The 14423-nt window shown below is 39.6% G+C and overlaps 1 protein-coding gene across 23 annotated transcripts in view; it reads left to right on the top strand.

The window, feature by feature from the left end:
- The window catches only part of MBNL1 (muscleblind like splicing regulator 1), a 212885-nt gene that overhangs the window by 168792 nt on the left and 29670 nt on the right, over window positions 1–14423 (top strand). For 17 of the 23 annotated variants that reach the window (XM_006034034.3, XM_006034022.3, XM_014524888.2 and 14 more), the window contains 4 exons: window positions 562–732; window positions 2081–2191; window positions 3027–3083; window positions 13048–13248. In XM_006034034.3, coding sequence (XP_006034096.1) covers window positions 664–732; window positions 2081–2191; window positions 3027–3083; window positions 13048–13248 — 438 coding nt within the window. In that variant the 5' untranslated portion in view covers window positions 562–663. The remainder of the gene's footprint in view (window positions 1–561; window positions 733–2080; window positions 2192–3026; window positions 3084–13047; window positions 13249–14423) is intronic. The other 6 variants (XM_014524884.2, XM_014524885.2, XM_014524886.2 and 3 more) reach the window with 3 other exon arrangements.

Raw genomic sequence — 14423 nt, 5'->3', positions numbered from 1 at the left:
TCCCTACTAATTTGCTGCCTTCTGAATACTGCTCCTACTAACTTTTCACTGCTTCCTTCGTGCTGTGGTTGTAATACAGACAGACAAGAATCTTTAGGTTGTTTCAAATATCACTTCTACTTCTTCATTTCTGAAGTCAAACTGTACCATGTTGTTGGATGTCTAACCACCTAACCTGCTGCCATTCTCCAGACTTGTGGAGATGGATCTGTGGGTTGGATGTGAAAGCCTCAGTGCTCTGGTTCTCATTTTCAGTGAAAAAGAACTTGGTACCACAGAAAAGATGTGTGGGGTTTTTTCTGCTTATCTTAGCTTGTTTGAGGTATACATAGTTGTCTAAGGCTACACTGCAGCAATTTATGAATTAGTGATATGCTGTCATTGCTAAAATTGATTATTTTTAGTTGCTGTTTTACATATTTGGCAGTACACAGAATTACCTGGAGGGTTGTTTTTTTTCCTTACATCTTTAATTTCTTTTGTTTAGCAAGAATGTTATAAAGAAGGTAGATATCCCTGTGACTGTTTAACAAGAATGGTTTTGCTTTCTTCTTCGTTTAGGGTCGATGCTCAAGGGAAAATTGCAAATATCTTCACCCTCCCCCACACTTAAAAACACAGTTGGAGATAAATGGGCGCAATAACCTGATTCAGCAAAAGAATATGGCCATGCTGGCCCAGCAAATGCAACTAGCCAATGCCATGATGCCTGGTGCCCCATTGCAACCTGTGGTAAGCATGTTTTTGATTCTTGTTAATCAGTAGAGCAACACAGTAAAGAGCCACTGATAATTACAAGCCAGGTGATTGCAGGTAGACTTTGGCTGAAATAAATGAGCTGGGATCAGATTCTAGCAAATGCCAGAAAATTTGGTATGAGCCACTAATTGATGGAGAATGTGGGTACAATATAGTGCCTTCCTGTATCCACTTATAGGGCTTTATTTTACCTTGCCTGCAATAACATTATTTCATGTTGTGTTGATTTAATTATATGAGCCTTAATTGGAAAAAATATGAATATTTCCATCTAGTGCCTGCAAATGTACTTTGCTAATGCATAATCTGTGTGCTATAGGCAATGTTAAATTATTATACTTTCTATTTAAAAATGAAAATATAACAAGTTTATGGTAAATAAAATTCCCCCTTTTTCAAAAGGAATCCCATTGGCAGGTCCCCATTTATGAAAGGGACCTTTCTTATAGCATTTCTTGCTATAATAGAACTGTTTTTCCAGTAGCATGTGAATTGCTAAAGTTGGAAAATCCTGTATGTTAGCCCTGTATGTTCAGTTGCAATTTGATATGCAAGATCAGCTGATTAAGCCTGGCAGACAGATACATAAGCATAACCATGACTTTTAAGTAGTGAGGAGAGTCTATTAGAAATCTGTTCTCTGGTCTTGATATGACCTATTCAATGGATAACATATTCTGCTTTTCTGATAATTTGATAAATATGCCCAACGTGACGTATCAGAAAAGTTGGAAGCTGGTTAGTTTATGCTTCTGCAGTGATCTGCTGATTCAGTGTATATAAACATGACTGTCATCACCCAACCATTTACATACATAGTTGGGAGCTGAACACACAGTGCTAGATAAAGCCATGATGTAATTCTAGTGAGGTCTGTTGCGTAAAACTGATGATAAATTTGGTCCAGAGTCCTTTACAGCTAAACAACTATTCAACTCTTAGAGAACACCAGTAAACATACGAGCAGGGCCAATATGTTCTACACAAGACAGAATAATTCAGCATAATGACAGAACGTCTCTCATTCAATACAAATATTTGCACTAAGACTGCTCCCCTAATTTGCTATAGCAGTTGATTCCTGAAGTAGAATTCACACTTCAACACCATCCTCTACCTGCATTAAAATGTCTGATTTGTGTCTTTTTAACTTTGTTTTTACTTTAAAATACTGTAGTAATAATTTAGAATTCCCATAAGTACGAGTAGAAACTTTGCCAAAAAATCAGATCAAGAGTTATCATAATTGTGTGGGTCTAAAATACAGGTCATTATTTTTATCATGTTTTAATTAGTTAATACAATTATTATTCTCTCATAGAACTTTATGCCTCAGTCATTCCAAAAAGGAGGGGGGGAGTGCAGTACAAGGTGGGAGGGATCTCCATATTTTATCGACACTGATACCAATTATCAATACAACCCAGTCAAGGTGAGAACATGTTATGTTTTAATTTTGTTTTGATAGGCCTTTTTTCAAACTAAAAATAATGCTGGTTAAATACTTTTTAAAGGAAAGTAATTAAACCCATGTTAGTGTATTAACACCAGGATGTTAAGTCACAATACTAACATAGGAGATGACTGAAGAACGTATAATCCAGATGGTACTGTGGTCTTTCCTAAAAATGGGGGCTTGCCAAAGGCCTCAGCCTCTGAGTTGGCACCATTGACTACTTTGTGCATTCTGATATGAAATAATCATAGTCTTTGCTTGATTACACAGATAACTCAAGTGAAGAAACGTACCTCATGGGTTATGTCATCAAAGTAGCCCCAAATTACTCTTTACTCTCTATTTTTTTGTCCCTGAACCCATAAATGTAAACATACAAGTGGTTTGCGTGCCCAAGAAGCTATTTATTTCCTCATTGGAGTGCCCTGTTATGCCACTTGTATAAGCAAATTCAAGTTTTGGACCAGGTGAAAACTTGGCCATCCAAATCTAGAGAGGGGCTTTGAAAATGATGGCAGTAATACACAGTCCTGTAATTAAAACACTTATTTGCTTATTGTTTAGCCAAATGCCTTTGTCTTTTGCTTTATACATATCAGCAGTATAGAGAGCCTAAAGATAAACTGAAATAACATTTCTATTTTAAAACAATCCTCTGAAATATTAGTCTTTGCCAAGATAAACAAATGTTAATTGATGTAACAGTTTATTATTAAAGTCAGTAGGCTAGATTCTGTCTTCTGTTGCATTTGTGCAATTTGTAATAGAGGACAGGATTTGAATATTCTAAAGATTTTGTTTATGTCCAAAGAACTCTTTCGCATTAAGGGACAAAATACTTGCAGATGCAGTTTTACTATATCATAACGTGAGTACAAAAATAATATCATTTTTACTTTCAAAAGCCATGTGCATGCAGTATATGTTTTATTTGTACCCACAATATTGATTGCAAATGGATGCCTTTCTAATATATTTGTTCTAAAATAATTTATTTAGTACAGCTAAAACAAATGTTATTACAGAGTATCCCTAGGAAGAAATATTTCATATAGAATTCTGTTTTAATTCTTGTTCTGTTTGATATGTCTGGTTTTAAAAAAATCAATAACATGGTTTAAAAAGTAAACTGAATTACGTTATAGAGCAGCTCCAAGTTAGGAATCAGTCGCATGTTCTTAAAAATCATATGTTTGTTTGACAAATGTTATAATGATTTTTGCTACAAGTCGTACTTGTGAATGCTATATCTAGGAAAGAAATAGAGAAAAATATATTTCTCTCTCTCTTTTTTTCCAGTTTATTTACTTTTGTTCTTTTCTTGTCCCTTAGACATGGTCTGTTTCTCTGATGGAGTCAGTAGATTTCCCATATGGTGGAACAGTTCAAAGCAAGGCCTAGTCTAAATTATAGTTTTCCTGGCAGAACATACTCAGTGTCCCTCTGCTGCTGCATGCCCTCTTTTCTGCTGGCAGAGGTACTCTACCTCTGCTGAGTGGACTGAGTCTACAGAAGTCAGTTACAGATGCGTGTAGATACACCCCTATAGTCCATTGATTGGTACCTGGGATCCACTCAGTAGCTGGTGCCCTCCCACAGAGCACTTTGCCTCCTGGCGATCCAGGTGCTGAATGAATGGATCCATTAAAAGTGTGTGGATGTATATGCAGTGTGTGGGTTTACATGGTGGCTTGGCACTGATGGCTCTTGTCTGTCAGTAGAGGCAAGTGGGTACAGACATAGCCCATGATTTAATTCATTTGATTTTTTTTTGTAGTTATTTTAATGATTCATTTAAATCATACTTAGATTTTGTAAAACTAACTTGAAAATGTATGCTTTAAACTTTGGTTTAAAAATTCTAATGAAATAAACAATCAAGGCTGACTTTTTAAATGGTATACTCCTAGTAAGATACCTGACTGATACTTTACCAACCTGGTATTAGCAAAATACTAAAAATTAATTGATGTTGAAAGTACTTAGGAAGTGTGCAACTTGGCATCCCACTGCTTTCATGGAGACCTGAAAGTTACATATATGTACAAGTGCAACATTAAGGGCTAACATTGTAGTCTTAATATCTTTTCTGTAAGTATCAGTTCCAAAAAACAAAAATCCTACATAGTAAGAGAAATGTTACTTTGCCTTTCAGTATAGTAATAGTAGCCATTTTTATTTGGACAGCCCAACATTTTGAAAATGGAAGCTAAAAGTTAAGTTCATAAGCCTAAGGCATGACCACTTAAGCACTCATCTAATGCAAAATTTTGGAGAATTGAGATAAAAAAGAGGGTATAGACTTTTTGCAGAACTTGAGCAATATTTTCCTGTGGTGCTGAGTCCATCATCTCTTAAGTTTCTTCATTGTGGTGATGCTGACCAATATCTAGACTTACTACACTTTTAAGACAGTCCAGCAGAACAGAGTACAATCATTTTCAGTCTCAGCTCATAAAGACACTTTTTAAGGAGGCAAAATCCTCCTCATGTTCAAGTTGTACTGACTTTTAATCCTGGGAGATTCTTGTTTTTTCACTCTGAATTTCCAGAAGACCAACAGGTCTCAGGATCATTTAATTATGTTTAAGAGGTCACCATGCTTTACAGAATTCATGCCCTCTCTCTAATGTAAAGAAGCTTTAAGAAAAAATGAGGTCCCTATCACAATACACACTGTAGAAACTGCTAAATGTTATGTGTATTAAACACAATGATCTCACTAAAGTCAGAAAGACTCTATGTTAGTAAACTCCATGGATATATACTATATTTACTTGAATACAAAATGATGTTTCCCACCTCCCCCACATTTGGCATTGGGGGAAAACCATTTGTCTAATGATTGCATACAAAGCAACCACGTTAGATACCTTGTCTGTTATTGAACTGTTGCCAAAAGTAGCGTATGCTCAGTAATGGAAACTAACTATGAAGCTGATTAAATGCAGCCAACACTGAGCATGACTGTTGCATATGATTAGCATGGCCCTGCCCTCCATGAGGCAGGGTTGCCCTACACCTCATCTGCATATAGATTTTTGGAGCATCCCAGGATTCATGACAAGAACATCTGGCTCCAGTCATAAATGGGGGCCTAATTAGCACAAGAATCCTTTGTGGGGGATATCTGGAGAACACATACATAGTGAACAGGGCTGAGCTGTGGGGTCAGGATGAATTGAAGTTCTGTTGACTCTGCTGGAGCCCAGCCCAATGAACTATATACTAAATCATGAGCCTTTGACTTTAGACTAATATTATGCATAATTTTTACTATATGTAAGTACTTATATAAGTAAGTGCTGCTTAAAAGTGTTTTTATGGAGTACCTGTGCTAAAACTTACAGCAGTTTCCAAAAAAAGTAAAAAGGAATTAATGCAGATGAACTAAGTATATGGGTACTATATGGAAATTGTGACAACTATATTTAATTTCAAGGTCATCATTTATCAAATTTGATCTTCACTTTCATGTGCAAAGGGAGAGCAGGGTTTGACTGTAAGGTGAGGGGAAAAGAGTTGCCAGGGGAAAAAGTTGGGGAGAAGCAGAGGGCAAAAGGGCTAACCGACTCCCCAGGTTTATTTTCCCTGTTGTAGCAGTAGGAGGGGGACAAATTCAAACCAAACCTCCAATAATTAGATTCTGTACTTGGAAAATTGTAACAAATTTATAAAGTTTCCATATATGGAATCTAATTGCTGAGGATCATCTTATAATCAGGGTAGGCTTCTATTTGAGTAAATACAGTATTAATAATTCCCTCAGGCTTCTCAGTGCATCACACTTCCACTTTCAGCACCACCCAGAATATTTAAATTACAGAATTGTGCTGATTTATTTGTGTTCGTATCAGGGGCATCATTTTGTTTCCATTGACATTTCAATGGGAGCAAGATTGTTCATTAAAATACCATGAATGTTTGTATAGATGTATTATTGCCTTACTTCTAGCATTTGCCATACACTGGTCACGTATATATGTGCGCTTTACTGCGCAGTAGTAGCCTATTTTACTGCACATTAGGCCATCATGGCAAAAAACCATGCTAATATGGTAATGTGAAGTAAAATTTGGCTACTGCACATTAAGTTTCACTGAAAAAAGCTTGCACTTTCACTACTGCGTATCAGATTAGCCCAATGTGCATTTAGTTAGTATCTCGCATTAGAGGGCACCTATAAATGAGCACAGAGGCTGCTCTGATGTGCTGGAGTTCCAGAACATCGGAGCAGACTCAATTAATCAAGTCTCCTGGAGCATGGCAATTGCCACACTACAGCAGCCTCATATGTCTCGTGTATCAGTATCCCCATACTTAAAAAATGGTAGTGGGGGTGCTTTATCTAGGAGTCACTCTAATTAAAGCACTGCCCCCCACCCCTACCTCTGGGGCACATATGAAAATGCCCAGAGGTACTAATTTTAATGTGCAGTAGCAAAGGAGCATTAATGAATGTGTAGATACGGCTGATAAGGCTCACACGAGGTGGGAGCATGTAGATGGGATATACTTCTTGGTAGCAGTCTGGGGGCAGCCCGGAAGTGGTGTAGAAATGGCCTCAGAGTCTTGTTGATTAAACAAATCTCCATTTTGTTGATAAAGTACTAATTGTTGCAGGTACACGTAGGCTTTTTGTAAAGGCTAGCTATATTGTAAATCCCTTCCTCAGAACATTCTCAAACAAGTGCTTTCTAGGATGAATTGTTTTGAAGGGGAGGGGTTTTAAGGAAAAGTGAGCAAAATCAGCAGAACTACTTCTGAGTTAGTTATAAAAAAAAATAGTTTAGCATGTTTGTCAATCAGATTTTTTTTTATTATTCTGAAAATGACCAAAGCTAAACAGCATTTGTCTTTAGATCTCTCAAAGTCCAAAGCTCAGTTTGATAAGCCTAGGGTAATTGGTACTAGTTATGAACATTCAGAATTGGCCATTTTGTATATACGCATTCAGTTTTTCTGGACTTTTTTAGTATACTTTCAGGACATAGTAATGAATGATGTATTTTGCTTTAAGACACTTGTTTGGTATACAAGCTGAGTAGGATCCAGTTAATGGCGGCTGTATTGGGGCTGACTCAATTACAACTCAATGATCAGAATTCCAAATCTGGGAAATCATTAACCAATTATCAAACTTACGCCAAAAGTTCTAAATTCCTTTGTTTATTTTTTTGTTATTGAGAATCTTAAAAATGGAATGATAATAAATAGAAATATTGAAATACCATTATTGATGATATCAAATGAATGAAAAAAAATTCCACAAGAAAACTTATTCACACCACATTGATTTATCCAAGTAGCTAGATTTGAAATATATTTGAGATGTGAATAGTTGCAGGAAATATTTTGCTGTGGCTGTTATTTAAAGGAGCTTAGGTGTCTCAGCAAAATTGCAACTAAAATTATTTAGGGTTACCATATGTCTGGGTTTTCCTGGACATGTCCTCTTTTTGGGTCCTTGGAACTCCATTCCAGCCATTTTTTAAAATACGAACAAACATCCAGGATTTTGATCTGCTCAGCATTGAAGTTTTTCCCAGCTTGCCCAAGAGCTTCCAAGCTTGCCCTAGCAAGATGCTGCTTGGGGCTGGGGGGAGCGGGGGTGGGCAATTGGAGGCAGGGGCCATCACGTATGAGTGCACACGCACATGCACGTGGCCAGCATGCAGCCAGGCAGGGTGGTAGGAGCAGCCCCAGCAGCTGCATGCAGGTAAGTCTGTGGGGAAGGGGGTTGGAGGGCCAGGGCTTGGGGACTCTCATGTGCGTGTATGTGTGGAGGGGATGGGTGTGTGGGGAGGAGGGGAGGATGCCTGCTAGTGCTGGGAGAAGGTGTCCAGACACTGGGGCTGCAGCCGGGAGGGTGCCTGCCCCTTCAGCAGGGGAAGGGGATGAGGGGGGGCCTTTGGGGGCAGCAGAGAGCTGTGTGGCCCAGCTGGTGGCATCAGGGCTACTGCCATTGCTTGCAGGGGTGGAGCAGCCTGGATATGCTGCAGGGCTGGGAGGAGCGAGGGGCTGCAGGTCAGGAGTCAAGGGGCACCAGGGGGCAGGGGACTGTGGGTCAGGAGAATGGGGTGCAGACAGTGCAAGGCTGTGGGCCAGGAGTGAGTGGCAGGCATGGGTGGGAGGCGAGGGACTATGGATTGGGAGTGAAGGACACCAGCCTGGTGGGTCAGGAGTGAGGGGCTGGGGGGTCTGTGACTTGGGAGTGAGGGGCAGGGGCAGGGCACAGGCGTATCACTGCCCTCCACAATCATATTACCTCCTTCCCCACGACAGGTGTCTTCTTTTTTGAAACTGGAGATATTGTAGGTTATTTCAACTGACAAAATTCAATGCATGGACTGTGAGGCCCAGTTATTATGTATGAAACTCAAGCCCTCTGGGTTCCCTAGCTTAGTGCAGACATAAGTGTATTCCTGCCTGTCATTAATATATGCAATAGTTAAATATCTTGAATATATAATTGATCATTGTGGGATCAACTTGAATTTTTTACAGTTCCCAGTATTTGAGTGCTTTATTGTCGCTGCATTAACACTGTGATTTTTCTGTTTGGCTTTAAATTTATGTGCTTGTGTCTGTATCTTCACACAGTACATGCACTTTTCTACAGATCAGCACTGTCAGATGCATGCACAAATATCAGTGATTAGAAATTCATTAGTGGTGAATAACCCTGTGCTGGTATGCATGCACAGGGTTATGTTTTGAAATTGTGTCCCTAACTGGATATAATGCTCTTGGTTGGAATGATTTATTTTCTTCATTGGGATTGTACAAGTGTAACTGATGGAGCGTAGTAACCACTCTGTCAATGATATGCAAGACAGACAAGAATCCCACTTGCACTCTCTCACCCATGCTGATTTTGCAGGGCTTATAAGAGTAAAACACAGAAAGAAAATGATCTTACCATTCAAGTAAGAAGATATGGCTCAGAATACAGTATACAGCCTGGTGCTCAAAGGTGCTGAGTACCCAAAATCTCCTCCAAACCAGTAGGAGCTCCTGGTTTTCATCAGCTTTGCAAATCAGACTTACAGCCAGCAGAAGTAGTGAGTTAGAAGTATGCTTGTTTTTCATGATCATGTTTAGAACATTAGAACAGAATCATGCTCTAAGGCTAGGGACAGACATTACGCATAAACCGGTTTAAGTGATCAGAAAGTAGTTTAAACCTGTAACAGAACAGATGTTCAGTGCACATAAACCAGTTTGAGATAAACCTGGTTGAATGTAGTATCAGACTTAACTGATTTGGCTCAAACCAGTTTATACAATGTCTGTCCCAGACCCCTTCCTTGTTTAAGTTAAAGCAGACTCCCCCAGTATTCCAGCATGCTCTCCAGGCTGGTCTTTCTGCTCCACAGCAGAGCTGGCCCTCCCCTCTGCTCCCTGGCTGCAGCTTGGGCAGAGACTGCAGGCGTCTGCCTGGCTTCCTCCTGCTCCGCCCTCCTCTCCTCACCACTCCCTACTAAGCAGGGATATCCCCCTCCCTCTGTCTTACACAGACACATCTCAGCATTAGCTAGCATACCACATGCTGACTACAGTCTGTGCTGTGGGACACTGGACAAAGGTAGACAGCACAGTGGCTTAAGGCTCTTTGGGACTAAGCAACAGGTAGCTGGTAATGTTCCTCTATTCTTTCCTTAGAAAAGCTGCTTAAGAAGAACTTGAACTAATGGAGAGAGGCTTTGTTTTCCGATGGCGTGATAAATGCTGATAACAGAGCTGATAAATGCTGTAATCAATGAGAAGGGGGGTGGAGGCCCTCCCTAAGCAGAGTATCCTGCCAGAGCTTGGCCATGCCCCCCTCTGCTCAGTACTGTAGAAGGGAAGGGAGAGCTACTGTAGTAACTCCCTGACTTCTAGCCTGAGCCACTACAAACATGTGCCTTAAGTTGTGGGATGTCTGTATGGTTGCAAACTGATTTAGCCTAGCCAGGTTAGACTAACCTGCAAAGATTGAATCAATTCAGGCTCAGGCTTTTTGAATGTCTGTCTCTAGCTTTGGTGGAGGCCAACCTTCGTTGCACACGTATGACCATTTAAGCCCTGCACCCTCCCCAAAGGCCACTACATTCACCTTCCCCTGCGTGATCTGCTGCTCTTCTTTCTGCTTCCTGCCCTGTGCTCCTTTCCTGCTCCGCTGTTCTGCATTCTTTTTCCTGCCCTATTTGCCACAGTGTTCCCTGCTCCCTCCCCAGTATGCTGTGCACCACACAAAAAGGTTATTTACACCACACTGCTTTAAGACAATGATGCTGGCTAAGTTAATAGTTAAAAAAGAAGACTTATCAGGCAAAATTATTGTCTTTTTATAATTCCCTTACACTCCCTCCCCCCCTGTCTATCCCTGTCTATTTCTTCTATATGTTGTATTTTTTTATGAGCCTAAACTGTGAGCCCTCAAGGATAGGACTTTTTTACTTATCACAGAATCATAGAAAATTAGGGTCCCTATAGTGCAGGGCTGGGAATCCCAACTTGCATTCCTCTTCCATTCTTGTGAACTACATAGCCTTCCTTCTCACAGGGTGTGTCTACACATGTATTTACACTGGCTTAAATTTACTGTGCAGTAAGCGGGAGTAGGCCAGTGTCTACACGTGCAGGCGTTAAAGCACGATAACACTGTGTATGCCCTGATTTAGGACTAAAGTTAGTATCAAGTCAGTCCACACACAAAGTGTTATTGTGCAGTCAGGGGTCTACACATGTGTTTCTGCTTAGTAACTAATCACATGTAAATTGGATACCTGCATGATGCAGGTATCCAATTTACACTCAAGTCAGCGTAGTACTGTGTGTAGACTCATGCTTGTATTGTGCAGTAGTTTCAGTTACTGCACAGTAAATCCACACTTGTAGATGAGCCTATGGTGGCCACTTCTGACTTACTCTGGATTGCAGTCAAATGACGCATGAAGTTTGATGAGGTCCTTTCAGCAATCAAAGCAGCAGCTTTGTAGGAACCCAGTGGATTTCCTTTAGATTCTGTGAGCACCTAAAAATGTTTTGCCTCTGCTTCGACTGCCTTTCCCTGAATTGGTTTGATTACAGAAGGGGAACTAATACTATTACAGTGTCATTTGTTAGTTAAGAATTACACAAGTTCAATTTTTTTTCCAAATAAGTTATTAGTTTGTGTATTTTTGTATTGTTTTTGTATAGTACAAGTGTATGTGGAGCAACTCCCCACAGTTTATGTAGCCAATGAAATCAGAAAGGTTTAGCACCAATTGACAAGTAGTGTTCAGTATAGTTTGTTATGCTTGCAAGAATCCTATAATGTAGAAAAATAAACAAACTGGCTGAGACTTGGACAAATGAAGCATTAAAAGTTAAATATTTATTGTGTGGTGCATTCTTTCAGGCTGGTTTATAAATAATCTTTGTACATACATGTTTTTGTCCAGTGTTTCCAATGATATATTTTGGTTTCTTATTTGCCAAGCAATTCAATCTTTTCATGGAGAATATAAAACACATGCATACACACAGCACCTGGTTAATTGCAAAGACAGTTTGGAGTTAGGTTGTAAGAGAGCTTTATATGCATTTACTAGCCATTCTACCCAGATATCAAAATAAGGACTCTGGGCTAAATTTTGCTGTCAGTTGTACAGGTAGAGCAACTCCTTTTTATTCAGTGGAGTTACTTCAGGTTTATACCAGTATATAACAGCACAGAGTTGTTTTAAACAGTGGTTGCCAACCTTTTTCAAATGTGGGTTAAACGTAGGCTACCATTCCCTCTGGCTATGCCAGGGAACACAGACTGCAGTGAGGAAGAGCAGCCTTCCACATGGGCTAGGGCAGGTGATGGGCACGGCATTAACAAAACTGAGACCATCTCAAGCAGCTGGGGAATCAGCACACCCTTAGTAAAATGCAGACTGGATTGAACCTTCATGGGCCAGTCCAATCCCTTTGTGGGCCATAGGTTGCTGGCCCAGTTAACATACTCTTGGTTGGGCTTCTGCATTTAGTTAGGTTTTCCTCCTAGCATTTGTAGATTGTATGAGATCTTCATATTGTTAACTGGTTTCTTAAGTTGCTTACCAAAGAAAAACTGTACCTTCATTTGCATACCTCTCGGTCTGATACTATCAACTCTTTTCCTTGGCTTCACAGTTTAGTCAAAATATATCAAGGGACGGAGCTTTTTTACTTCTTACTGAATCTCTGGGTAGACAGCCTTATTAGTTTTATCAAAAAGGAATGATTGTTCTTCATGCTCTGTTCTGTTCTTACCCCTCATTGACTCTACTACCTTCAGCAGAGCTGCTCCAGATGTACATCAGGGTAGATAAGAGAATCTGCCTGTGAACTTAAAGAATGATTTCATGTGAGGATGTCTTGAGTCACCCACTAAAATTTCTTTCTCTCTCCATGCACACATTTTAAATGTGCACATCTGAGAGCATTTGACATGATTGTTGTCAGACATTTTTCTTACATGGCCCTGTGGGAGCACAGAGGGGTGACCCTGCAAAGGGGAGATTGAGTCAAAGTACAGTGGAAGCACTGCCTCATGTCACATACAAGAGTTCCTCCCAAGTTCTGTGAAAAAATCTAATGTGGCCTGACAGATTAAATCCATCTCAGTTAACATTTTACTAGCCGAATGGGTTAAGATTCTAGATGTGTGTTCTGTATTCCTTAGGTAGAACAAATATTGTATTTGTCTTAATAGCAGAAATATACCACTGTCATGGTCTAACAGGTAGTCTGAAACAGCAAGTTTACAATATAAGGTCATTGTGATGTACTGAATAATATAAATATGAAAGAGTTTCTTCTTTTCTTTTTTCTAGCCAATGTTTTCAGTTGCACCAAGCTTAGCCACCAATGCATCAGCAGCCTTTAATCCCTACCTGGGACCTGTCTCTCCGGGCTTGGTCCCAGCAGAGATCCTGCCGACTGCACCAATGCTGGTTGCAGGGAACCCAGGTGTCCCAGTTCCTGCAGCTGCCGCTGCTGCTGCACAGAAATTAATGAGGACAGACAGGCTGGAGGTAGGAAGTCATATGCGTTATTGATTATTATTATTAATATTGTTTTAGTCCTGAATCTGAAATTTGTTTCTTGCGAAGGAAGATAACAGCACGTAAGTAAATCATAACTCAAATTCAACATCCTGATTAAAGCTTAAAGACAGGGCTTGACTTGGCTGTTATTTAATCAATGTACTTATGTATTTGTCCAACTTCCTGCCTAATACAAGAGGAGCTAGAGGTGCCATTAAAATCCTTTTAACATATGTGATACCAGTAGTAGCAGCTAGGATGAGAGCTGGATGCCTAGTGATAGAAGGTCACCATTTAATATAGTGGTACATTAGCTACCTGGATAAAAGATCAACTTCAGGTTCTCTCATTTCAATTCGGGGCATATGTTGCTTGAGTTTCCTCAGAGACCTTCTATTTGTTGTTTATCTTCTTTTGCTACAGCCCTAACAAATGTTAGTCCTCTTTAGCTGTTATTCTCCCTTGCCCTGAATCTTTTCTTATCTAAAATGCCTGACAGTGTTTTCATCACCTTATCACGTCTGTGGCAATGTGGGCTCAGAGCCAGCACTATGCTGCGGATTGTCAAAATGTGTTTCAGTGTGGCTTTCCATTTAACTGTAGTTATAAGAATTGTTTGCATGCTTGTGTTTATGAAACCAAAATGCATAGACTTGATATTTAAAATGAAAAATTAGAAAGTGTTAGCAGCACAGTTTGTTTTGATGGTTTGTTTCATACTCTTGTTAGGGTATTCAGCTAGAATGAGCCTCTTCTAAAAAATCAACATTTGCACATTGCCAGCATACCATTGAGCCTCCCTTCGGTCTGATGGTAATGACAAGAGATGAGATTTTTTAATAGCAATTTCTATATTATTTTACTGTAAAAAAATAATCCTGTAACTCCCAAAGAGCCCAATCTCATAAACCCTTATTTGCATGATAGACCCAGTGCCTCAAACCAAAACAAAAAATTAAGGGCCAGCTTCTCTAAATTAATTTACATCAATTTTGTACTAGTCCCTTAAATTAACCTACTCAGAAAAAAAGAAGTGAGGTAAAAATCACTGCTATTTCAGATATTTTAAAGTAAAATAATTTGTCATTTCACTGCTTTTCTGCCCATTTCTAGACCTAAATCCACAAGTGTTCTGTCTTCTTATAATGAAAAATAATTCTCTT

The sequence above is a fragment of the Alligator sinensis genome, unplaced genomic scaffold (assembly GCF_000455745.1).
Source record: "Alligator sinensis unplaced genomic scaffold, ASM45574v1 scaffold1127_1, whole genome shotgun sequence".
In the NCBI taxonomy this organism is placed as follows: domain Eukaryota; kingdom Metazoa; phylum Chordata; order Crocodylia; family Alligatoridae; genus Alligator; species Alligator sinensis.
Note: the sequence above shows the minus strand (reverse complement) of the source record. Positions and strands in the feature narration are given on the sequence as shown.